This window comes from Haemaphysalis longicornis, unplaced genomic scaffold (genome assembly GCF_048455015.1).
Source record: "Haemaphysalis longicornis isolate Haplotype H1 unplaced genomic scaffold, Haemaphysalis longicornis Haplotype H1 scaffold_6, whole genome shotgun sequence".
Taxonomy (NCBI): domain Eukaryota; kingdom Metazoa; phylum Arthropoda; class Arachnida; order Ixodida; family Ixodidae; genus Haemaphysalis; species Haemaphysalis longicornis.
The window spans coordinates 32,298,600-32,325,899 of NW_027526407.1; the positions used below are offsets into that span (position 1 = coordinate 32,298,600).

At 45.8% G+C, this 27,300-nt stretch overlaps 1 protein-coding gene across 1 annotated transcript; it reads left to right on the forward strand.

The window, feature by feature from the left end:
- The first annotated feature begins 1,208 nt into the window (after nucleotides 1-1,208).
- Nucleotides 1,209-26,298, forward strand: LOC144142960 (lysosomal acid lipase/cholesteryl ester hydrolase-like). The gene is made up of 9 exons (XM_077674787.1): nucleotides 1,209-1,220; nucleotides 1,315-1,528; nucleotides 5,411-5,525; nucleotides 5,793-5,943; nucleotides 13,026-13,118; nucleotides 18,726-18,878; nucleotides 23,202-23,273; nucleotides 23,803-23,871; nucleotides 25,906-26,298. The coding sequence occupies exons 1-9, from the start codon at nucleotides 1,209-1,211 to the stop codon at nucleotides 26,158-26,160; spliced, it is 1,134 nt and encodes a 377-aa protein (XP_077530913.1). The 3' UTR covers nucleotides 26,161-26,298.
- Nucleotides 26,299-27,300: the final 1,002 nt, after the last annotated feature.

The following is a 27,300-nucleotide window of genomic DNA, read 5'->3' on the forward strand; positions in this document are numbered from 1 at the left end:
ACGGAGCACGACAACCCCCGACTAAGAAATGCATTCGATGCTCGCAGAAGAGGGGGTAGTGTAGCGGTGTCTATTGTTACAGTGGCGACGCGGTCAATCCCGCTAATGGTAGCGCGAGACTGGACTGGACGAAGAGAAGGACGAGGGTCTCTTGCTGGTGCTCTTGCTGTAGCGGCGCGGGTCCGCCGCGCCGAGACGACGACGACGACGACGAAGGCAGAACTACGAGGCGCGCGCTCACGTGCGTTCGCGCTGGAGGAATGCAGGCACACGCCGACGAAGCACGACAACCCCCGACTAAGAAATGCATTCGCATTTTAAAAATTCCCCAAATGAACCGCCGCTCCGCTCCCGCTCAAACTTGACACGAAGGTCGAATTTTGCGGTCTATTTTGTTTGACACCGGGAACAACGACGGCACTTACCTGTTTATTCAGAAAATAAATAAAAACGATTTTTGCCTATGACAAAATGGGAGCCGATTTGTGCGTGCGAGCTGGCGCAAGCTGATCTTGGAATGACGGCGCCACCTGGGATGGGCACAGCAAAACCCGCGTTTGGGATTCACGGTAGGAAGGCGCCAATTGCTGTATCAGACGATCAAAAATTGTGAAAGCGGGTTTTCTTATCTTCAGCCAAATGAGGTAGCAGACGATCAGAAAACCCGCTTTCACATTTCCTGATCGTCTGCTACCCCATGTGTCGCCTTCCTAACGTGAATCCCATACGTGCGTTTCACTCTGCTTACCACAGGGGGCGCCGTCGTTCCAAGATCAACTTGCGCTGGCTCGCACGTCCAAACCGGCCGCCATTTTCCCATAGGCAAAAATTGTTTTTATTTATTTTCAGAATAAACACGTAAGTACCGTCCTTGTTCCCGCTGTTAAACAAATTACACCCCAAAATGCGACCTTCGTGTGAAGTTTCAGCGCGAAAGGGGCAGTGGTTCGCTCATGAACATTTTTTAAAGTCATTATCGTCGAACCACCCTGTATTTGGTTGGACGAATTGTTCTTCCTGTGAAGTTCGTTGGCATTGATCTTGTTTTCTTGCATTCTGTACTTTGTACGTTTGCTGCTACCGCTGTTAGTAATGCTCATGTACGGGTGAATGTACCTTCGTCAGGCAGAGTCCATGTGCCTTTACCCACTCACCCGAGAAATTTTGCCTGAATATATCATTTTTCGAAATCTCAAAAAAGATTACACATGTGCTCACAGGCAAGGAAAATAAATGTCAATTGTCTCGTTTAAATGCCATTTTATGCCGTATAATTTTTTGCAACAACACTAAAAGAACGATGCGGCTTTGCAGTGCGAGCTCATAAGGTACATGGGCTACCCGTGCGAGATCAGCTACGTGAATACAGAAGATGGCTACATCCTCGAGATGGACAGAGTTCCGCATGGACTCAACGGAACCACCCCGGCAGCAGGGAACACGACCCGCCGCTACCCGGTCCTGTTCCTGCCAGCATTCGCCGGAGCCTCCGACATGTGGTTCTTGAACTACCCAACGGAAAGTCCAGGCAAGTGATCCTGAAAGCTGTATTCTGGCTGCAGCTTTTAGAATCCACCAAAAATTTTACTGACGCTTTATAAATGAGAGGACAATAATTAAATGTGAAGAGGAAAACCCTCAACTGTTCGAATGTATCAAAAAGAAAGCTTCCAGTCGGTTGATTGATTGATTGTAGGGTTTAACGCGCCGACGCAACGCAGGCGATGAGGCGCGCTGTAGTGGAGGGCTCCGGATTAATTTTGACCACCTGGGGATCTTTAACGTGCGCCGAAATCTCGTACACACGGGCGTTTTTGCTTTTCGCCTCCATCAGAAAAGCGGCCGCCGCGGCCGGGAATCGAACCCGCGACCTCGTGCTCAGCAGCGCAACGCCTTAGCCACTGAGCCACCACGGCAGGTGCAAGCTTCCAGTCGGGAGAAATCCAAACACGCGAAATTTCGAATAGGTTGGCATTCGTAACGAAACATCAATGGGTCGATAAAGTAAACCTGAAAGTAAGATATAGTGACAGCTTCAATCGGCGCTCATGGCGTGCCACTCCTGTCGGTTTTTAAATAAAAACAAATTAGGCCTAAGCTCTCCTACTCAGGTATTGTCACATAGGGCACAGCACTTATGTAGTCAAATATCTCCTCAGGCGAGCGGGCCTTGGTGACCGGATATCTGCGGTTTAAACAAGTTGAACTGGATTGCATGCTTTGTTGGTGTTGCCGCCGCTCGCGACAGCGAGAAGCAGTATTTTTATTTCCATTTGTTTTTTCTCCAGTATTATTTCACCTTTCGCCGACGCAGGATCCTACCACTGATTTTAATTTATTTTCTAAAAATTTAACCCAACATTAACTTCTTATTAGGTGCGGCTGCAATGCTTGTTGAAGTATTTGTGTTTTGCCCAATATCTAAACAAAGGTAAATAACTGTGTAACAAGTAACGCTGACAGGTATAGAACGTGCCATGAGCGTTAATAGTCTGGAACTGTTTCCCAACCTGCGCATTGTATTCGGGCTCACTGGTATATCAATCACATAAAGGGCGCTAATACTTTTTCGCAGGAGTAAGCTTACTGTAGCACGAAAAGTGGCGATGAACATTCAAAAATTTTTTTAAACTCTAGGTTACTAACCAACGAATCCTATGCATCAGTGTAACTTGCAATATTCACAATCCGCATTGCAAAATTTCTCAGAATTTTCGAAGAACTGTCACCGATTATTCACCGAACTTCCCGCACTTTTGTCACAGAACTGTGAAAAGGGTTCCACTACTCGCGGGAAGATAAATTTTGGGGGAACAGGGTTATGCCAGTTGTCGCCGTAGCACGTAAGAATAATCGATCAGGGTTGCTTTAGAGATGATACGAACTGTTACATGATAATTGATTGATTATTAGTTTTAATCTGCCGACGCAATACAGGCGATGAGGCGAGCTGTAGCGGAGCACTGCGGATTAACTTTTGATCACCTGGGGAAGTTTAACGTGCTCCGAAATTTTGAAATCACGGGCCTTCTCGCTTTTTGCTTCCAGCTGAAAATCGGTCATCGTGGCCAAGACACAAAAGAAGCGTCCTTTGGCTCAGCAGCACAACGCCTTAGCCACTGAGCCACCGCGGCGGGAAACTGCAATAACATATTTCCAATTCCCATGAACCCCATCACGTGGTCATTCCGCAAGTTGGCTGCCTGCACTCCCATAAGTGATAATTGTTCCTAGTATTGCATGAACAATAGATGGCGCAAACAATGAATGGCGCATGTTGGCAAAAGTTGTTTTAAGTTCGAAGTTTCAAGTTTCAAGTTTATTTCACATGTTTTAAAAGTGCGCAGAAATAATAATACAGAAGGACGTCCCGTAGTTAAAAAACTGTCGGGAGGACCTCCTCTGAGAAGGTGCGTAAAATAACAGCGTTAGAGGAGGCAGCAATAAACTATATGTCAAAAGAAAATGATCAGGAACAGGCAGAAAGCAATACATATATTTATATATATACATACGCGCACATATACACATCCATTTGTAGCAGTACAAACAACTGCACATCAAACACGGCAGTAAAAAAGGATTAGACATAACAACAGAAACACTGCACAAAAAGCGCTACATTAGAAACACGTTTATCCATTGTGCCAAGGTAGATAACAGAAAACATTTCAATTGGTATCGGAATTAATGGGCAGAGGGAATTGATTCAAGGGGGTGCGTAGTTCATTGCATACTGAAATGGCTGCGAATACGGCAGCAGTCTGTTTGCCATAGTTAGAGCAGCGAATTTTGGGTAGAATTAGGTTGTTGTGTTCTGCAAAGCGGGTGGTGTTGGCGTTAAAAAGTAACGGCTGGTTTATCCAGTTGTAGATCGATTCATCTTTTCTTGGGTGAAAGGTCAAAATTATTCTTTTTATTTTAAATTCATAAACAAGTGGTAGGAATCGAAGGTCAAAATATAAATGTTGAGCACTCTCTCTCAGATGTCTGAAATTAATTACACGGATGGCTCGCTTTTCTAAAGAAATGTTGCCATTGATCCATGGATAGAACCAAGGGGAAACAGAGAACGTCAATGCGTTCGGACAGAGGTTGTGACAGCCGAGCCGGAGGAGGCATTCCATTCGGTGGTGACCAACGGGGTCTCGCCCTTTACACCCCCTTGCATGGTTTCTGGACGCAATCCCTCACCGCTTGTATGTGCTGTAATATTTAGTGCAAAGTAAATTCCGAGTCGTTGTGCGCATCCGATGGTTTAGTGAAGGGGGGGAGGGGGGGGCAACAAAATGGGGATAATGGTGGAAAACGAAACGAGCGACTGGCCGGCAATGCCAAGGGTCATCATAATCACAACTATCATCATCATCATCAGCTTACTCAGGTCCACTGCAGGACGAAGACCTTTCCCATTGACCTCCAACTACTCCTGTCCTGCGATGCTCGGAGAAACACGGTGCGAGAAACGCCGTGGTTCCGGCACCTAAATCTGGAGCACGCTCGTGAGAAGCAGGCCAAGCCTCAAGTTCGTGACGGGGGGTTATGGGATGATCACGCATTCAAGAAAATGTACGGGTAAATCTTGTATTACATTTACTTGCCTGTACACTATCCAGGCAAGTACTGTTGCTGTTCTTCGCGCTAAACGATGAAAACCAATAAATGTGACCTTTGAGTACAATTTTGTCAAGAACGATAAAGTGCGTTTCTTAGGGAAAACATTTTAGCAAGTTCGTGTGTTTTAGGGGCGAAGCTCCTAAAGCCATGGGTCTGTCCATCTCTTGTGTCTCATGGTACGTGACCGCCGCATGCCTTCGGAGATGTCGCAAAGTGGGCCGCGTTGCACGCGCAAGAACCGGCTGCAACCGGCAGCGCAAACTCGGCACCGGGAGCGCGAGCTTGTCTGTGTTCGCCAACGGAGGCGCGAGCGCACGTGCACTGCGAGGGGGAGATCACGCAAGAGATCACGCCACGAACGCAGGCAGTCGTTCTCGGAGATCGAACGAGACGCAAGGACCTTTGCTCGTTTCCTCTCGTCTTGTTCGGGCACAAGTTCGCCCTAAATAAAAGTTCTTTCTTTACCGTTGTGTCCCATCCTACGTGACGAATTGTGGTGGAGGTGCGGGGCAGTCCTCGATGGCGCGGGGTCTTTAACCAGGTCTGGGCCTGGGAGCATTGACTCCGAAAATAAAAGTTGATTTGTACAATGTACGCACACAGTCTTACGTCTTTCTTAATGATGTAATGGGCGAACTTTCACGGGAGAGTTACGGTTACCGATGATCTCCCCCTCTCGAGCTTCGCCCCACTTATCATCATTCATTCCGTGGATATGGCGTGATTTTTTGCAACATCTTGTAGTAGAATCCCTGCATGAACATGGAGCAAATTATGCTCTCTTCATACGCAGGTTTTCTGCTGGCGGACGCTGGTTTCGACGTTTGGGCAGTGAATTCGAGGGAGTCGGAGCCGTACTCATCCCACAAGACACTGTCAAAAAAAGACAGGAAATATTGGCGATGGAGGCAAGTTTCTGACTTTGCCAACCGGCGCAGAAACCTAGCACTAAACACGACGTCTGGCTGAAGAAAATGTAGTTTTCGGGGCTGTCTGTATGCTAGTGTTTGAGTACATTCGTGTACGTGTGTGTGTACGTGTATTTTTGTGTTATTTCAAACATCGCGTATTATTATACATGACAACTGTATTTCCGTTGATTCGCCAATGACCTAAAGACAGCCTGTCTAGTCCCATCAATGTTGAAGCAACTTCTTGTTTCATCCTGCGTTTAGCTTCGACGAAATCGGACGTTACGACGTTGCTGCAGCCATCGACCACGTTCTCGACGCCACTGGTGCCGAAAAGCTCACGCTCATGACTTTTTCGCAAGGCGGCCCTATAGCTTTTATCCTCCTCTCAGTTCGACCAGAGTACAACGACAAGGTGAGCCACTCAAGTGACACGGTTCTCTATTATTTCAATTTTACCGCGACAGAAGTGTGCAGAAAAAGAAAATGATTATTTAAGTGGGCACAGATTGTGCGATATGTTGATTTTGCAGAAAAAGTGACCGGGTGTTTTTCATCAAACCAGAGAGCAGGTTGGGTTTAGGAAAATGTAGTCAACCATGGCCATGTCGTCAACCAAGTGATAGAAAAATCCGCAGAGTACACAAAGCCCTTTTACATGGCATTCATAGATTACCAGAAAGCGTTTGAGTCCCTACTCGCGGCATCCGCTTTAGAACCACTAAAACACCAGGGAATAGAGGAAACCTACATCAGGCTTTTAGTAGACAAATATAAGGAATTCACGGGCAGGAAAACCGCGTGCACAAGCACAGCGACAAATGTCCGATACGAAAGGGAGTAAGACAGGCAGATACCATGTCTCAAAAATTATTCACAGCGTGTCTGGAGGGGGAATTTTGAACCCTTGACTGGAAAAACATACGTTTAATGATAAACAGAGAATACTTGAGCCATTTGAGGTTAGTGGACGACATATTATTACTGAGTGAAACTGCAGAGCACATGTAAACAATGCTCGAGGAACTACGCTCAGAAAGCACGGCCGTGGGGTTAAAAAGAAATATCAATAAATCTAAAATAATAAGGAATAATTATGCCAAGAAAGTATTTTTCAGCCTAGGCAACAAAACGCTAGAAGAAGTAAAAAACACAACTACCTTGGACAGATGGTTAGTGCTGACCCTAACGACAAGGGAGAAACCTGGCGCAGAATAGGCATGGGTTGAGGAGTACTCGGCAAGCACTCCCAAATAGTAATAAGTGAGCTACATCTGTCACCCAAAATAAAAATTTACGACCAGTGCATAATGCCGGTCATGACATATGGAATTGAAATTTGGCGCTTTACTAAACAACTTGAGAACAAACTCAGGCCGGCTCCACGGGCCATTGAACGAATAATGTTGCGTTTAAACCCCAAGGAAAATAAACGTGCTACCAGGATCAGAGAAAAAAGTAGAATTGGCGATATTTTAGTTCAAAAAAAGGAAATGACATGGACTTGCGCTGGCCATGTAGTGAGACGAACCGAGAACCGGTGGACAATTAGGGTAACCGAATGGATATCAAGATATGGGTAAAGAACAAGGCGAAGGCCGACAACGCGATGGAGGGATGAAATACGGAGCTTCGAGGGTAAGATGTGGACTCGAGCAGCGCTACACAGGAGCGGTTGCAGGTCAGTTGAAGAGGCCTTCCTCCTGCAGTATACCTTAGTAGGCTGATGACGATGATGATTTTAAATGGACACGGCACGAAGCAAACAACATTTCTGGATATGAGAACACTAAGGGTGCGTATATCCACTACTGCTTCTGAAAGTCAAGCTGAGAGTAGCAGGGTAAGTGTTACATATGCTATGCATCAATTCACAGTTGCAGGCATACTAAGGAATATGGCACAAAGGGAATCAAACGGTTCACATCCAAAACTCCCATTGCTTGAGTGCTCAATTGTCAAACGGAACTTATCCCAATATCGTGTTCCTAATCGCTGGACCTGCATTGGTGGTTAGAATGAACGCACGTCCAAGTGAGCAGAGCTCATTCAGTGGTTGAACAGACTCGCACTAATAATAGGAGGGTCGTAATTGACTCCAATATCAGTATGAAAATACCAATAGATGCTACACTAAATTGAAGTTACCACCTCCATGGAGGTCCGAAGCCGCCGACCTTTACGGGAACCCCGAAGTGGGATAATCTCCATACTATGGACAACTTTGTGAAAGCTTAAAGGCAAATACAGAGCTGGACGCTTCTTGCTTTATTTACATCTAGCAGGGTAAAATACAATTGCTTGTACGACCGTTGAGCTTATTCGTCTGTTCCTTGGGAAGTGCGGCAGACATGTTTTCAAATTCGTTTTCTCACACGTCGCTATTGCCAAGTGTAATGTTTTTGTTCATTAAAAGTATCTCATAGTACATTTTTGTCATCTTATGGTGCTGTGAAGTTACAGTGATCAGCGAACCCTCAGTCAATGTACGTGTTTCTACAATTTGTGTAGGGTGTTATGGCACAAACGTGAATTTACGCGTTTCATGGGATGGTAGAGAAATATACGTATACGGAACACAAGCCGAACCGTAAAACGCTCGCTACGGCAAAAACGAGTACATATTAGCGCAAATGGCCGGGTGCTGTCTGCCGGTAACGGATAAAACCTAGGTCAATAATCTGAATTCGATTCTGCAGAGAAGGCAGCATCATCTTTGTTTGCACGAACAGTAGGTTGTTTGACACCTACGAGTTTTCGAAGGAAGAGCATCAGTTATTACACACGTGCGTACAACCTAGGGCAAGAGAAAAAATTGTGGTTCATCCCTCTTTCATATGAATCGGTGAAACACGAAAGTGAGAGGTGTCTTCACAGGAGCAGTTGAATGTTAAAGGAACCTCCTTCATGTGCGAAGGGTTCGCGAGCCTGACTCTTCCATACGAATTGCGCCGACACGCAGGAAACAAAAAATAACAGGCTTATTCCAGGACAACAAGACCAAAAATGACATGCACAAAACAGCAGCTTGAAGCACAACGATCATGCGAACAACGCCACCGCGGAGGGTGCCTCAATTCACCTGCGTCCCCCGTTCGTGAAGGCGCTGGCATCGAGGCGCCGACTGCCGGCGCTCATTAGGGTCATGATGCGCTACTTCGCTTCGCCTCTCCTAGACGGCCGCACCATCTGAATGAGTCATAGGAAAGGACATCAGGCGCGTTTGTAGAGCTGCACACGTCTCTGATCGTAGCGCAGTCGGTAGAGTGCCACGTACCTCCTGTTGCGGCGACAGGGATCGAGATGGCATGGGCTCGAATCCGCGCGCCGCAGCGTCAAATGCACTTTTTCTGGCGACGTCACTTACGGGACGGATATGAAGTGAGGGAGATCTTGTTGTACCCGGGCATAAAACACTTTCGTGTTAATGTAGACTGGGCACATTTATTCACAACGTTATGGCATTACGCAACAAAATTATCTGCGTTTGAAGCCTAAGTCTCCACCATTTGAGTCTATTTGGTCTGGTTTGCGAGTGGTGATCACCCGCCATACAGTGTGGAGGTCGCGCTTGGATGGTCGCACTTGGCACGCCGCGATGTTTTTAATGAAGTGGCGAGCCGCAATTGAGTGCCGCGGGACCTGAGTGACGCAGCGAGTTTGCAGCTATCACGGTAGGGTGCCTCGGCCCCCAGTTGAAGACGGTGCGCTCCGCTCCCCTTTCTGTGCGCCCATGCTACCTCTTTAAGATAATTCGTATCACGGTATCCTTGTTGTTTTCTGTCTTTCATACGCGAACACGAAAACTAAAGGGCACCGTCTCCCTTCAGTGAACGAAGAACGATGCACACAGGGGCGTTAATCCAAACCTAATTTAGGTCGTCAATGCTTGTAGGCCGCCCAAATCCGACACTGATGTTTGGCGAGGCCAACCACGAAACATTGCGCGCAAGTGTCACACATTGCTGCGTTTAAAACGATGGTCCGTCACTGCGTCCCCGCGGTAAGTGCTACATTGTGGATATAAGAAACTGCTAGTATGTGCTTAACTGTGGATATGTATGTGCTGAACTGTGGATATGAATGAATGAATAAATTTATTATAGAAGAGATGGCACTCTGGCCTGTAGGGGGAAATAGGGGAAGGGGTTCAGGGTCGATAAAGCTTAAGTTCTGTTGACGAGGTAAGCTTCCTTCACGAAGGCCCACAGTCCAAGTAGCACGTCGTTGGCGTTATTCCTTGGATAAAGCCAATCCTGCAGAGATGTGACGCCAGGGGGCTTGTGTCGTGCTCGGATTCCTTCCAGGACCCTACACGACCACAGCAAGTGGCTGATTGTCGGTCTATCTTGGTGGCACAGAGGGCACAGAAGCCGGTCTGGTGGAACTTGTGCGTTCTTGTGTTGGTGGTAGTGTTCCCAGCGAGCTACGATGTCTTCTGTAAGGGCGTAATCCGTGCGGGCCTTTGTTAGAAGAACTTGTGCAGCTCGTGGGATGTTGCGGAGTATCGGGTGCTGTAGCTCGGGAATCGTTGCTCTGAGGTCTTTCTTGCTTTCTTGTCGAAGTGTCTTCCTGCGTTCCTCAGGGCAAGGGTTATGTGAAAGAGAAGGCGCTGCAGACTCCGAGGGGTGGTTGAGAATTGTCTCCCTTGCGAGCCTATGGGCCTCCTCATTCCCGGGGTTACCTGTGTGGCCAGGTATCCACTGCACTTGTATGTCGATGTTATGGTCACGCTGGAAGGTTCCACAGAGTTCTTTTATACGATGAGGTGTAGCGTGTCGTCGTGGCGGGGTGCGTAACGCTTTGATGGCTTCGAGGCTATCCGTGAAGATTAAAACTCGAGTTGTATTTTCAGCTATAACGTCTGGGATCATCTGGGCACCTAGGAGGATGGCTTGCAGTTCGAGTTCAGTAGTGGAAATGAGGTCATTAATTGAGAAACACTTCGTGTTCGTTCGGCTTAGGTCGGTTGCAGCAAGTGCCATGAGGAGGCGAGTTTCGTCCATGGACCCATCTGTGTAAATAGTAGCTCCTGTTGATTGCACATCACACGTGACAGTCGCTTGTGTCTTTCGTTGATGGGTGTGGCTAGTCTTGTGGGTCTTTGTTGGTAACGGCTTCGAGTGGGTAACCAGTACATCTTCCCATGGAGGTATAGTTGGTTCGAACGCTGTAGCTTTGAAGGAGCGGTCGTCGAGTTCAAACAGACGTTGACCTTGGGGTGTGAGTAGGCGCCTGTCGTGATCCGTTTGTGTCCGGTGAGTTACAATTTTATGGAGTGGAGGAAGCTGGCTGTCCCGGTATAGCTCTTCTATTTTGGTATGGTGGGGTAGCCCGGTGATTACCCTCAGGGCCTGCAGGTACAAACTTTCCAATTTGCTCATCTGCACTTGAGTAAGGCGGTAGTGAATGGCTCCGTAACATGCCTTTGATATCAGAACTGCTTGCACTAGTGTACGTGCAACGTCGTTGGTGGCGCCCACAAACTTGTTAGAGATGCGCTTGTTCAAGTGTAGGAGTTTTTTCCATGTTGGTGTCAATTGGTCGAGCCATGTTTTGCCTCCACCTTGCGTATGTATCGGTATGCCAAGGATTCGTATCCAACCGTCAGAGGGTTGTGTTAAGGTGCGACCCTGCAGTGTGAGGTCCACCTTTTCTTTTTCGACTGAGTAGCCCCCTACCGTCAGAAAGTGTGTTTTTTCAGATGAGACTTGCATGCCAGTGGGGCCAGTTGTCTGTTCAACTATGAGAAGTGCATTCTGGAGTTCCTCACATGCCCGTTCAGTACTTTCGTAATCGCCTGATTCTGTCCACAGTGTTATATCGTCCGCATATATTGTAAAACGTACAGTGGAATCCTTCTCAAGGGCTGTGGCAATTCGTCTCATGACCACGTTGAATAGGATCGGGGAAATTACCGATCCTTGTGGTACGCCGACATTATTACTGTACACTCGTGAGGTTGAGTTCCCATTATGTACCTCGTATATACGGCCACATAGGAAGCTTTTGATGAAGTTGACCATTCGTTTCCCTGGGTAGGCATCTTCAAGAGCACTCAGAATGGCTTCATGAACTGTGGATATAAAAATATGATGTAAACAGAGTAAGTGCACAGGATTTAGAGCACATGCACAGACCTTTCCTGGCCTCAACCCTCCTAGTGACTGCACCCAAACTGACAAATTAGTTCAATTATTGTTTAATTAATTGATTAATTGATTAATTGATTGATTGATTGATTGATTGATTGATTGATTGATTGATTGATTGATTGATTGATTGATTGATTGATTGATTGATTGATTGATTGATTGATTGATTGATTGATTGATTGATTGATTGATTGATTGATTGATTGATCGATTAATACCTTTGCGGTTTATGCTAGTTTATGCGGTTTATGCCAGCACCTTGATTGGAGTTAGAAGGATCTACGCATTTGCAGCTTAAAAGAATCTACGCATTTCCGTAAAAGAGTAATCAGCATTTTTCTCTTTTTGTGTCTGCCTTCTATCTGTCACCATGAAAATCTGACAATAACCCATCTTTAACCTTCGCGTTTGCAACGTCTACCGTTGGGCTTAACGAGCAGCCAAGCAACTCAATATATTGTACATTGCACTCTATGGCTCCTAAGATGTGTCATTCAGCTTGGGATCTTTATATTACAATACACCGTTCTCTGTTGAGTTTTGCGGACGCCTACGCTTCTGAGGATTCATTCAGTTCATGGAGGGTCGATATTTTTTTTGGCGACAATTTTCTGCGATTGCGCTCTCGATGAAGGAATCAGGGAAGGCCATAGAGTACTTTGTTGACCTATACTATCAGATTTGCTTCTGCGTTCCCAGCGATTACTTTGTGTCCCGAAACTCCCGTGAAAGTTCCTTTCACACTAGGATTTGTTTCATGGGGCTCTTAAAGGTATTGCCACCACTTGGGACGGGCGCAGAGGAGAGCGAACTTCCACTGACAATTCCGCACAAAATGGGCTAGGCTTTGCTGCCCAGGTGTCGTCGGTAGAAACTAAGAAAGAGTTGGGGCCCTGAATAGTCAACAAACCAACCTTTATAGCTGAGCTGGGCAAATACAACTACAATAACAAATTATAGTTGAAGCGGGACACAAATTACTCATACGAGCACTGTGGCAGCGGGAACAAATGTTTACAAAAATGAGAGGAATACAAGTCAAAGAGTTTATCCCTCTGCGAATAAAGAGAAAAACTATTTTTGCAATACGCACAATAAAACGAAAATTTAGGAGAATCAAAGTACAATAAAAACCAGTTCTGTTTGTGACTTAGGTTCCTTTCTTACAGTAATAATTTGCTCTGGCCCACTCACCACATTCTATCAAAATTCACAAACTTTTCATTTATTTTCATTTCATTTATTTCGTCCTTAAGACCCGGAGGCATTACATAAAAGATGACTTACCCAAATATCACCCAAAAGATGACTTCACCTTGCAATATTTTCCTTTTGATTGCAGGTAGACCTAGTCGTCGCATATGGGCCTATCGTCAATCTGACCAGCACCGGATTTCCGATGTCCCTGGTGTTGCCCGTTATCCCAGCGCTCTTGGTAAGTTGAAAAATCATTTATTGCTGAAACTTCCGATTGGTAGGTAACATTCTCAACCAGCTTCCATCAGCAAATGGGTATAATTAGAGGTCGGCAACCTCATCTGTTTCTGAACTAATAAGGGACACTTCAACCTCATCACGGGCGCGAAGGTTGAGATGAGGCAAGAGGCTGCTAAATGCTGAGGAAATGATGTAAGAGGTTTTGGCTTCAGCAACGAGTTGGAGCTTGACGTAGGAAATGACGTTTAAAAAGTGTTCATGGTTAGAAAGCTTAGTTTCTGGCGTCTCTAGCCCACTGTGTGTCACGAAATAAAAACTATCTGCAACTTCCTGCTGCGTCGCATAACACCCGCGGGCTTCAAAATTCTGCAAAGCGTGCGCCAGCTCCCTCAAATGCACATCATCTGGACCCCCGTACACGAGTCCTTCGAGGGGAACGGGGCGGCACACGCCACTGCCCCGTTCATACCCACCGGGCCGCTTCTCAATAAGGCGAAGTCACGCAGCCCCTTCGCACTCCCAAGCCAGCCACTCTTAATTCATACACGGACACCCTCGCCCATTAACGCCATGAACGACGACGCTTCCCGCCACCACATCCCCATTTATCCAGAGCAGAGGCTACTGCCTTTCACCGACTTCAGACAAACTCCTATCCTCACCCCACTATCCTCCATGTCATGTATATCCGCCCTCTACTACGCTACGAGTAATTTCTGTCCCCAAGCTGGCACCCTGTACCACATAGTGTGGGAGTGTCAGAAAACCCCATCCCTTACCCCAAATTCTCACCCAACGTGCGAGCAGTGGGCAGGCCAGCTGGCCAGCTCCGACCTCTCAGTCCAGCGTAGCCTGGTGTAGAGTGCTACGGCAGCCAGCACAGACCAGGGCTTCACGGAATAGAGGAAGACCCCCCCCCCCCCCCGGGCGGACGCCCATCCATCAGCGCCTGAAGCTGGTCTAAATAAAGTTTATTCACTCACTCACTCTTTACTTGCAAACACCCCCTAACATTCTTTATTTGAATTACATGCTCGACGGAACTGTATTATTTTTGCTATTTGGGCTGTTTATTAGTAGGCTCTCAGTTACTGCTCTCATTCTATTTTTATCGCCCGTTAGAGTGGCCTAACTTTTTTCTTAAAGTGTCTACAAAGTCCCCAAGCTTGTGCCCCTCAGCGCCACCCAAAGGCGAGGGCTGGTGGGTTGTCGGATGACGTGAGGACGGTCTCTTGTCTTGGGGATACGGTAGCGAGCGGACGTTTCGGCTGGCCGGTCCGGACCTGGGGAACGCGTCACATTATAAGGAGCACACAGGACGTGCACCATTGTCTTATGTGACACACAGAGCATAGTGTTTATTACAAAGGTGTTCTTGCCGAATACACCGACGCAATACAAATTTTTGAACTTATTCCAGCTAAAAAATTAGCTTAATCTAAAGAAAAAAGAAGAAACCGTAACATAAACATCGAGAACTTCGCCTTAATAAACCCTGTTTTCCGTAGAATTTATTCATGCATGCGTAGGTCCCAATTGTCCGGCCCATTATTCATCCTCGGAGACTACGCAGAATATATACCACAGTCTTGAGTTACATACAATGCCTACAGTTCCAGTTCCGCACAAATACATTCTTGCTGAATACACCGAGAAAGTAGTCATTAATGACCTAATTTTAGCTCGCGGTAGTTGGTTACATTGAAAAAAAAACAGAAAAAATCTACATATCATGTAGACTTTTTTCAGTTCTTCCTTTAAATCTAACCTACGCCTTTAACTTTCAAGATCAAGCATTTTGCCTTTCAAAACCCCTTCTTCACAACGAATTTAATTCATGCAAGCCGGTTTACTTCCTGTAGCAACGCGTCAATTTCAGATCTCTGATTCATGCTCGCAACTGATCTTAACCCTTTCAGCCCTGGCGTCGTAATTTAGGACATGAGCCAAAAGATTTCTATCAATTTGAGAACAGAACCAAGAAATCTAGTTTACTGGGAAAGGGTTCTTCAAGGATGTCTCTATCTATCTATCTATCTATCTATCTATCTATCTATCTATCTATCTATCTATCTATCTATCTATCTATCTATCTATCTATCTATCTGTCTATCTATCTATCTATCTATCTATCTATCTATCTATCTATCTATCTATCTATCTATCTATCTATCTATCTATCTATCTATCTATCCATCTATCTACCTATCTATCTATATCTATACCTATAAAAAGAAGTGCCCGACTGACTGACTGACTGACTCATCAACGCCCAGCCTAAACTGTTAGACCTAGAGACTTGAAATTTCACGAGTTTATTTGCGTCATTGAGTAGGTGCTCACTAAGGCGGGTTTTTCAGAAATTGCCCTCCTAACCAAAGAAAAGGGCGAAATTGTGGTTTCGCGAATTCGTGATTTTCTCGGTCACCCATTCACATATCGAAGCGCTTTTTGCTGATATAAGTAGCCCTTAAGCATACCTAAAAAGTAGTTTTTGGATTTCGCCCTAGCCTACACCAGCGAGGTGATTCCGCATTCCGGAACTAAAAATGTTCCTAAAGATCCTCAAATAAATCTTTCACTGATTCAGTAATCCAACTGATTTTTGCTATAATATGTTACTCATACAAATGCACAGAACCGCTTTTAAGGATTTCGATCTGCGACGCCGCTAACACGCTCAAATTGTTTTTTACAAATGACACGGCTGATGAGCCAAAAAGGCCTGACAGGTTATGTACACTTCCAGCCAAACTGCTCTTTCAAACGGCTACAGATTGCAAGGGCACATTGTGATTACGCTGTTGGAGGTCAATATTTCTTAAAATTTTAAAAATTCCACCATGGGGAGAATGAAAAGCGGTAAAAAATTATTTTTCAGATATTAGTTTTTTTACCGCCCGCCATCTGAGATATCGAACTGATTTTCGTTGGGATAGACTTTCGTTGGTTTTCGTTGAAGTTCTTCGAGATGGCGGTGGAATTGACGAACTCGAGGCGTTGAGGTTGATTAAATGAAACGCGGAGTTTATATACAGCTATTTACAGTAGGAAAACTGGGTACATGAGAAATATAAAGAAAAACTTCAAACTTCAGCTAGAGGCTAGCTCCGAGTGCGCACAAATCACTCGAGCTCCTAAACTTTGTCTAACTCTCCTATTCTCGGAGTGTACACAAACCGCTCGAGAAACCACGGCCGAGACTCTGTCTCGCCGCAAGATCCGTCTAGTTGCCCGGTACGGCGCTGCACCCTAAACCTCCGACGCGAACTTAACCTCGACTAGGGGGCTCACAAATCCCAACCTAGCTTTAACGGTCGAGACTCCTTGTCCCGCCGAGAACTGCCAGCCCAACGCTCAGACAAGAATGGTTTCAAACGGCCAAGTTCGGCCTTATAAAACCTCGAGATCACCCTTCTCTCGGGAACGCCCCTGTAGCGTTCGTACACGTGTACGGAAGTGCTCAAATTCACGTAGACAGCTGTCACTCAGCACGCCACGGAATATTCAATGAGTCGCCGCCATCTCTGGGTCAACGGACCGCCCGCGGGCCAGCAGGCGCGTACGACCCCGAGGGATGAGCGCGAAAGACGCTGGCGCAGTGCACTGCGCCGGCGGGGGCGCTTTAACAATGGTTTCTTGCACGGCGCGCGCTCGTCCCGACGCCGGTAATCCCTCCACCTCCGCGCGTCTAGCAGACGTTCCCGAAATCCGGCGGCGCTGTCTGCTTTCTCAATGGGGGATTATCCTTGTGGTATGCGGTAGGCCAGACAATCCGTCTCCCGTGCACGCCGTGACGAATTGGCGGCGGTTGCAGCGCAGTGTTGGCAGTGCTACGTCGCTAGACAGAGCGGCGGGTTCTCACGCGCAGCCCGGGTGCCCGGCCGCTAATCTCATAACTGGACCTTACATCGACAAACGAACTTTCAGTCACCTCTAGTCCTGTAGTCCGCTCTCACCGGCGTACGCAAGGAATTTAGGAGGGAGGGATGTGGGGATCGCGACTTTCACGCGAACCCCTTTCTGGCTAGCTTCCCATCGCGGCCGGCGTGCACAACGCGCCTCGCTCACGCGACGGGAACCATACGGGAGGGCGCCAGCGATCGGACGGTTTGTTGTCGCCCTGGTGGAGGCGTTGACCCTTTTTCCCTCTGCCTTACCCGAGAACCAGTTCTTCCTCGATACTAGCGCCACCCAAAGGCGAGGGCTGGTGGGTTTTCGGATGACGTGAGGACGGTCTCTTGTCTTGGGGATGCGGTAGCGAGCGGACGTTTCGGCGCGCCGGTCCGGACCTGGGGAACGCGCCACAATGGGACGCGTCCGGGCGAGCTGGGAGACTGCAAACTCGCTCGCACGCGCAGCGCTCGGCTGCTCCGGTATGCCATCGGTTAGTCGAACCATCTCGATCTCTAGCGTTGTTTAATACCTTGCTCACAGTGTTACCGTTATGGCCTACGATCAGTCTGTATGCAGTGTATTTGTTTTGCACGTTGGAATAAATGCTGCCATTGGTTTTTTGCCCTCGCCGCCTCCTGCCTTTGTCTGTCTCCGCAAACAACGGACCCGTCCGCAGCCGGCGCTCGCAAGGCATGTTTGCTGAGCGCGGATGGCTTCGGGGTGGGACATCACTAGTGTGTGAAATGTAGAACCCCACAATATATATATATATATATATATATATATATATATATAGCGAATCAGAATAGGAAATGAGGGGCTCGTTGAAAATAACACATATAACACAGAAATAACCCTTATTTCTGTGTTATATATATATATATATATATATATATATATATATATATATATATATATATATATATATATATATATATATATATATATATATATATATGTGGGGTTACATGTTGAATGCCTTGGTACATGTAAGGCATTCGACATGTAATCGAAAGGCATGGGTTCGGTCCCCACTCTGGGCGCGTGTTTTTCTTTCTTTCTTTCTTTCTTCTGTATATTAAAAAAAATGTTTACTTCATTAACCGTAGTGAAAAAGAAAAGAGCCTAGCCACACCCCTATGCCTCCTTTGGCGTTGTAGACTGCTGCCCTATCTTTCTGTATTTTAATCAACGAGCCCCTCATTTCCTTACTATATATATATATATATATATATATATATATATATATATATATATATATATATATATCACCCATGTTCGTTTTTTGCTGTAACTGGACTTGCAGTGAAGGCCAAACTGACATGAGGGCAGCCCCAAGGACTGCAATCATAGTATCATGACTTTGCTGTAAATTTTTGTGCGTGGGCTCACTGCTTTCCAAGTTTTCGGAAAACAAGCCAAAAAATTTAAATATTTATTTCCTGATGACCTAATTAGACGTCATGCTTGTAAATCGCTAAATACTTGCATCACAAGCTCAATTTTTTTCGTAAGCCTTAATGGTCCAAAAATTAAAGAAAACGTACCGAAAATGTTTTTCCATAGGAAGAAAAAAATGACGGCTTTAGGGCCTCATTTTCAGGCAATGTATGCCTGGAAAAGTTTTGCATCGTAGTGCATAAAGTGTGGTCGAAACCAAAGCACATCTTGCAGGAGACTGTTCGTAAGTGTTCGTCATCTTACACAGCTCATTCTCGATCCCTTTTCCCTCGGAGGCTACCTCAAAATTCCCGAGGCCTTGCAGCGAGCTCTCACGGCACTGTGCCGCACCATCAGCGGCGAGGTGTGCTCTCTCGCGCTCACACTGGCATTGCTCGGCAGCCCCCGTCAACTAAACGAGGTAAGAATCACGAAATTCCACATGAGGGGTGCGTTTTATGGTTAAATTAGGTGACCTTCTTTGTCAGCAGCATTTGTGAGCTTCCACCGAACCTTTTGTCTGGCAAAACGGGTTCGCGAGTCCGTATTGTGGCTGAGAATCTTCAAGGGCAGCGAAAACATTAAAGGTAATACCTAATTTGGACGCAAATCGACTGCGTCATCTACAGCCGTTGACGAAGACTCTAGGAACTGGGGAGGCAAGAAGCAGGAGTCATTGCACTATGTGAAGAAGGATGACCTGCTAACTTTTTTAGCCCACGACATTAAGGCGGCATAGATTTTTAACACGAAAGTGTTTTATTTCCGGATACACCGAGATTTCGCTGACGTCATATCCGTCATGAAAAGGACACCAGTATTACGAAGATAGCGGCCTGTAAAGGATGCAACCCATCATACAGGGTCTTCTTGCGGGGAAGCAACCTTGACTACTAAAGAGTACGTTAATCATAGGGTTGTACGTTTTATAGTTTAACACGGAAGTGTTTTATCCCAGGATACACCAAGTGTTCACTGACGTCATACCCGTCACGGTAATGACGCCAGTACAACTTTGCCGAAGCGACCTGCCAGCAGGACGTCGCTCGCCAAGCACACCCACAAGACAGCCGCCGACCCGCAAATCTTGATCAGCTGCAGATTTCGCTGCACATTTTACTTTCGTGTTTTACCTATTCCTATTACAGAGGAATCAACCTCAGATTTTTGTATAAATTTCTCATGGTTGACCACTGTAAACAAAATATGTTGAACGATAGCTCAGTTTTCGCTCCGAGAGCGAGCATTAAACGCGCACATAATGGCATCCCCAAGACCAAACACAGATTCTTCTCGCCGCAGTTTACGTGGATGTGTCCAGCGCCTCCTCGTATCATCTTTTGGTGGCATGCGCCCTAATCGTTTGCCATGTACTTCTATTCCAACCCCTACCCTCGGAATGAACGAGCTACTAGACGCTTTCACTGCGTAACCCCACCAGAAAATCAGGAAATGGGTTGACCTTGGCTGAGAGCTTGATGGCCAGATTGACGCAGGGAACAAGCAGTTTTTTGGGGGTTTGACATGAAGTAATTATTTAGCTTTTGTTTAAACCTTTTACGGAAAAAACAACAATGGTCACGCAAGGACCATTGTTGAAATCCCGTAAACGAGTTCATGTCTTTGACATGTGCTTAGAAGCCGGCGTTTGCGGAATTTCTTCATGTGTCTTTATAGGTCGAACCAGCGTCACTAAATGAAGGTTTTTAGAGTATCAGCACTCTTTTCTGTCATTGTCATGTGCCACCAGGATTTTCATCGGTCGGTCGGCACCACGTGATATTTGTTTAAATATGGGGGCAGCCGTTTTGTTTCTGGGTGCCTCTTCGCCTCCCCCCTCTCTTTCTCTTTCTCTCTCTCTCTCTCTCTCTCTGCTGCGCGGACGCTAGAGCGACCGGTCGCACTCCGCCCGCCACAACCGGCGGCGGTTTCGTTGGAAGAGATGGCAACACTGGAAGCCAGAAACAAAATAGCCCCCCAAAGTGGCGGTACTCCTAAGCGTGGCTTATTTAGTGACGCTAGGTCGAACCATCCCATCTGCTATAGATGCACCAGATGCGCGGTGGTAGCTTCAGTACTAGATCCAGTACTTGCGGTACTGGCTCCACTACTAGCATAGTTACTAAGGCGAAAGCCTTATATGTCTCATCGTTCGTTCCCCTTAAACGTCCTTCACCGAAACCCAGTCGTTGACACCCATCTTATTACGAGATTCCGGGCGCCTCCAGCGAAACAGGCGGACCGGACCAATAAATAGGCACAAGTGCATGACTCAGCAAATGTAGAACAATGACAATGCGTGTTAATAGCAATCAAACATAAGACGAATAAAACTGGAATACCCCGGAACCGTATTGAATTTAGTCCGGATAAATAATTGATAAACGGAGGCGAATGAAAGACCAAATGAATTACAATTATTTGAAAAGAATTAGGTGCAGTTAAAGTAAATTAACGTCTATTATAATGAATACAATAAAAAAGATCACTGAGTCGATAACGGTGAGTAAAAGTTGGTTAAACTGAACCAAATCGATTCTAGTACCGACGAATACGCGATTAAGTTGAGTGACGTAGCAAATTACGACGGATGACTACGCAAATAAAGTGTATGACTCAGTGATAAACAGGATCGCTACAGGAATAATGTTGCACGACTAAGGTCATTTGCCAACTTTTTAGGGCTAATAAATTTATTTACTTATTTATTTATTCAAAGTACCTTACAGGAACAGCAGGGCATTTGGTGAGAGGGGCTTGTAGTGGAAATTTTAACAAAATGACGGAAAAAAGACACAAGAACTAGGGATATGGTATGTATAGGTCAACAAGTCAAGTACGAAGTGCACAAGAAGAACCTTATCACAACATCATCACAACGTCAAGAGTATTTATACAAGAAATAAGAAAATCAAGTAAAACACAATGCTTAAACTCAGAAAAAAAAGTGGGAGGCATCATGTCAGTTGTAACTGTAAAAAAAGATAACATGTGCTCACGGAAATGAACACTACCATTCCTATTTAAATTGAAAAATGGATCTGCAAGTGCTGACGGAATATTTCCGTGTTAGTCAGCGACGAACTGGTATCAGGAAGATCGTTCCACAAGCGGATAGCATGTGGCAGAGCGGATGATTAAATTCGTTCGTTGTGCCGTAGATGCGTGCGAAGCTACATTGGTTGTATAATCTGCGTGATGTGGAAACAGGGATTACAGTGCGTAATGGGGAATGCCAGGTGGTTTGATTTTATTTGTGAAAAAAATCATAGGAGAGCGATTTTCTACTGCAGAAGCACTGGTTCTAGTGAAATGTCGTGTTTTATTGTTGTTATGCTTGAGCCGGAGTCGTATGACCGGCATGTAAACCGTGCAGCGCGATTTTGCACTGCTTCTATTTTCTCAATTAAATAATTTCGGTAGCGGGAGCAAACGGAAGAAGTGAACTCTGGCTGTGGTATTACAAACGTTTTTCGGCTAGTTGACGATGGTCAGACGGAGCAGCATGCAGATTACTACGTAAGTAGCTGAATGATCGTGAAGCTGCAGCGCCAATTGCGGTAATGCGGGTGGACCATGAAAGGTTTGCCGTTAAGAGAAAGCCTAGGTATTTATTTGTTGAAGGCTCAGTAGTTAAATGGCTGGTACCGTGCTAATTAGGCTAACTAAAGTACAAAAATATGAATGACAAAGCGAATTTATCTGGACGTCAATGTGAAGGGGGTGGCCGGTAAAATAGCCACGCCGGAATAGGAGGAAAGCCATGTCGACGCTGGATGTGAATGTGGGAAGGGATCACGGGACACGAAGTATATCTTCCGCCTGTCTCTAATGCATTACCACTCAGACTTTTGCCTTGGAGTCGTCTTCCGTGCAACTTAAATGACGCCGTGAATTTTTACCTCGGGAAAGATTGTGCAGAACGCACCTGCGGTGATACCCTGACGTGTTGTATCTTTTCTGCCCTCAAGGTTACATCTGTGTCCATCAAGTAAACAATTCCTGCTCAAGAAACAAGCCATGCCATTTCGGCCGGCTGACCACTGCAAAGCAGGCCTAGACGGAGGAGACAGGGTCTTCTTATCTGCTGTCTGTTTCTTAGCGTTACTTGAGCTCTTTTGCCTTCATTTACAAGCCACGAGGAATGAGATGGGGAAAGTTCAAATGATCCCAAATGGCACTTACCGGAGCCGGTAACTCTTCGCTGCGTGTTCTAGATTCGATTTGTAGGCCCCATATTGGTAAGTCGGACTACAGTGCGTGCTGCGTCGCTCTTTCAAAAATTTCATTATCCAAGGAATCGTTTGTCAAAGATTTGAGGAAACAGGGAGCTTTAGCGAAGGTTTTTCATTCCTTCATTCTTTATACCTTTATTACCGCCATACAGCTCGAAAATCGAGGAACTAGGTGTCTTGTTTGTCTCATCGCTCATTTGCTTATTTGTGACACCGCACTCGTATAGTGACATTAAACATGAAAACCGACAAGTTTCTCAATAATATTTTCAGCATCAAATATTTTAACCTGGCGATCATGCGTTGCAGACTTCGAGCCATAGCTATAACTAACATAACTTTGAGCCAGCACAGCTGCCGTTATTTGGATGTTATCTGCCAAAACCTCCATTGTCCATTACATTCACTGAGAGCGACACAGTGCAAGAAATATCTACCCCGTAATGCTGTCCGAGACCAACCTTAGTATACTCGAATGAGAATTTTAAAGCGTTGAATCTCTCTTGCAGACACGGATGCCGGTATACGCCGGCCACTATCCCATAAGCACATCATATCAAAATGGACGGCACTATTACCAGGTAGGCAAGGCGATTTTTTCATAGCTGCTGTACCAGAGGAAACAAACATAGCGCCGATCGCCTCCACTCGGAGATGCGACAAAAAGGTGAGCAAATTTGCGCAAAAAATAATAAAAGTGCAGAAGCAATATCACTACGTACCAAGGCGTTTCACATGTGATACCGGTGTAGGCCCACAACATATCAGACCCAACGCCTCAGTTAGTAGAGGTACGTGCTAATTATGAGAGCAATGTTAAGGAGCCAGTTTATGAGTAATATAAAAACTTTGTTTTTGTTACAACAATGTTCTCTTATCCCCGAGAGTGTTTCTTTGATATTATGTATTTTTGCTGTCTTTTTAACATCCATGTGCATAGGTTTCCCTCACAAGCGGTGTGCCGGGTAGTGGGCATTCCTACACCTTTTTCAACATCCGAGGCAACTTGTTGCCTAAGAAAACATTCGTAAATTTGGTTTCAGTTTTCACAAATCCGCCCTGTTTTCATTAATAACTACAAAATATTAAACAAGCGTGCTTTTTCTGCAGATATACCGTGCCCGGGATTTTATCATGTATGACCATGGAAGAACAGAAAACCGTCGGCGCTACGGACAGGTAGGTGGAATGCATTGCTCGCCAACCTCAGCGGACACTCTTACCTTTCAACAATCCGCAGCCATTTACAAAGCTATCTACGAAGCCATTGGCCGCAGTTGCGCAAGTTTCTTTTTTAACAGCAGAGCTGGTTAGGCCGAGCTTTTTCCGTCCGTCGCACCAAAAAACCTCGAAGTTTCAAGAGAAAAATGTGTTTATGGAGGTCCCGGGAATCTAACCCGGGAACTCTACGCCGTGAAACCGGCAACCTAACCAATGGGCCACCCCAAAGACCCGAGGGGCACGCGGTTAGCAGCGGCGGAAACAGTACCATGGGAAGCCATTTGGAAAGAAACCAAATTAGCAGTGGCTTAGCTCGGTTATGCCAGGATATACGTAGCGTGGGCTAAGGTTCACCAATCCAATCCAGTCCAGTCCATTCTAGTCCAATCCAATCCAGTTCTGTCCGGTCTAGTCCAGTCCAGTCACTGCTCCTCGCGCATGCGCAGCACGGCTTTCCAGGAGCCACGCGAAACGGCCATCAAGCGGCTCCGGTGCAGCGTCAGACTTGGCTATTGCGCAACGGAGCCGCACAGCTGGGCACGCGCCGGCGCACGTGCGTCTGCCGCGGCTATGACGTCACTCCTCTGGAATGTGCAGACCGGCGAATGCGCAGACCCAATTCTCTACACACCCGTACTCCAATTGGATTGTATTTCCCACCCAATCCAACACAATCCAATCCAAATTCAATGCAATCCAACCCAATCCAATGCTCCTCGCTTTTAGGCGTCATTCTAGTAGTCAGTACGGTACTGTTTCATGCAGTAAATTTTAGCTTCTTTATAAATCTATCTACGTACCCTCTTGCCTAAATCCTTGTCGGTTGTCTCGTAAATCATTTATTTATTTATTTATTTATTTATTTATTTATTTATTTATTTATTTATTTATTTTTATTCCTTTGTTTGTTTGTTTGTTTGTTTGTTTGTTTGTTTGTTTGTTTGTTTGTTTGTTTGTTTGTATTGCGATCTCTTGCAAGATCACAGCAGGGGTGGTACAAAACATGAACATCAGTGGTAAGTGTCAAACAACGATCAAAAGGAAACAGTGTAGAAACGTGTACAAAAGTGATAGCTGCAGTTATTCTTCAAAAGCAGAGAATCAACAAAAAACAAACTAAAAACATACACAACAATCATTACTGCAGTGAATCTTCAAAAGAAGACAATGTACTTAGCGTAACAACGGTGTTATCTAGGCTATTCCATTCCTCGATTGTCCTAGGAAAAAAGGAATCTTTGAAACGATTTGTTCGTTGCATTAGTGATGCTACTGTCAGATTGTGTCTGTTTTGTTGCTAAACCAGATGAAAAGTGAAAGATATGTGATGTCTAAACCGCATACTGACCTTTTATCAACTGGAAGAGAACTTTTAAGCGCAATATTCGATTTCGGTCCGGATTTGTTGGCACTCTGCTTTTCAAAAGAAGGTTTGTAATCTAGCAGGACCGTACAAGTTATAAATGAACCTAACAATATTTTATTGCACCCTATCAAGTTTATTGATATCAGTTTGAGTTAACGGGTCCCATATGACCACTGCATACTCCAGTATAGGACGGATCATGCTATTCTAAGCGAGGCAACGAACAGTTGGTGTAGTCTATTTTAAACAACGTCTTAGGAAGAAAAGTGGGCAGACAGCTTTAGCTACCACCAAATCTACGTGGATTGACCAGGATAGATTTTTTTGTAATCTAGAAACCTAGGTTCTTGTATTGCGTTACTTATGACAGCATTGTATCGTTGGAAGTGTACTAGAATTTGGTAACGATTTGAATGTTGCAAGAAATCGTCGAATGTATCATGATTTTCCTTTCCGTCAAACTGTTACAGAGTTAGAATGTCTTGTTCGTTGACCAATAATGGGTGTACAAGTTGAAAATTACCGCAAATATCATAGTCAAACGCAGCTAACCACAATATACTGTATTCTCTAGGAGAGACCACATTTGATTTTTTTTCTGCGTTATTTTCCTCAAACACGCACAGGAAACGCCACCACCATATCCTCTCGAGCGGGTCACCGCTCCAGTGGCTGTGTTCTCGTCCGATGGGGACCGGGCGGGCGACAAACGTGACGTGGAGCTCTTGGTTGCCAGACTAGGGGACAGCGTCGTCTTCCGTAGTGTGGTTCCGGAAAAGACCGTGCGCCACGCCGACTTCGTTCTGGGTATCAGAGCAAACGAGTTTCTGCACAATGTCGCCATCGACCTTATCAGAAAGTACGCCACCCAGAGCACCTAAAACAGGCAGATTCCAAAGGTGGTTATGTATATCCAGGCGCACCATGTAATGTGCGAGTTTGTAATCTGAATAATTCAAAAGGGGATTATGTATATCCATGCGCACCATGTAATGTGCGAGTTTGTAATCTGATTAATAAACTGCTGCGTGAATCAGAATACTCTGCTTTGCTTAGTCTGCATTTGTCAAGGTACCACCACGCTCCCACTAAGTAAGAACTAAAACTATGTTGCCGAGTTACATTATTCGACCTCAACTTGTAGTTTAGCTGGTTTAATAGCAATGTAAATGCAAAATACAACAGGTCTTTACATGCGGAACAGGTCTTTAGGCCAAGTTGTGACCCCAGATCCCAACCATGAGGCAGAGATAATTAGAAGGATCAGAATGGGGTGGGGTGCATATGGCAGACATTCTCGGATAATGAATAGCAGCCTATCATTGTCGCTGAAGAAGAAAGTGTATGACAGCTGCATCTTACCGGTACTCACCTACGGGGCAGAAACTTGGAGGCTTACTAAGAGGGTTCAACTTAAATTGAGAACGACTCAGCGGGCAATGGAGCGGAAAATGATAGGTGTAACATTAAGGGACAAGAAGAGAGCGGAGTGGGTCAGGGAGCAAACTGGTGTTAAAGACATATTAGTAGAGATTAAGAAAAAGAAATGGACGTGGGCAGGGCATGCAATGCGAAGGCGAGATAACCGCTGGTCATTAAGGGTAACAGAGTGGATCCCTAGAGAAGGCAAGCGTTGCAGGGGGCGGCAGAAAGTTAGATGGGCAGATGAGATCAAGAAGTTTGCGGGGATAAATTGGTCACAGTTGGCACAGGACCGAGGTAATTGGAGAATAATGGGAGAGGCCTTTGCCCTGCAGTGGGCGTAGATAGGCTGGTGATGATGATGATGACCGGGGTCCTAGCGCCCGGCCGCGGCTCCCAAGAAAGACACCGTGTCCCAGAAAACCACACCTTTAGTGAGATCCGAGCCCGTCTTCACACGCACGATTTCCCCGAAGCCCAGACACGCACTGCCCCAGTCCCTCGTCTCGTTCCCCGTTCCCACGCCGCGCGTCCCCCCAACTGCCTCTTTCTTGTGCTTTTCTATGCACAGTCGCCACACTCTCCCCCCTCCGAAACGA

Excerpts from the sequence above, each read along its gene's own strand:
- LOC144142960 (XM_077674787.1), top strand. Across the intron at positions 5,526-5,792 it reads AGGAAATATTGGCGATGGAG|CTTCGACGAAATCGGACGTT; the intron begins GCAAGTTTCTGA and ends TCCTGCGTTTAG. Across the intron at positions 13,119-18,725 it reads CCGTTATCCCAGCGCTCTTG|CTCATTCTCGATCCCTTTTC; the intron begins GTAAGTTGAAAA and ends CATCTTACACAG.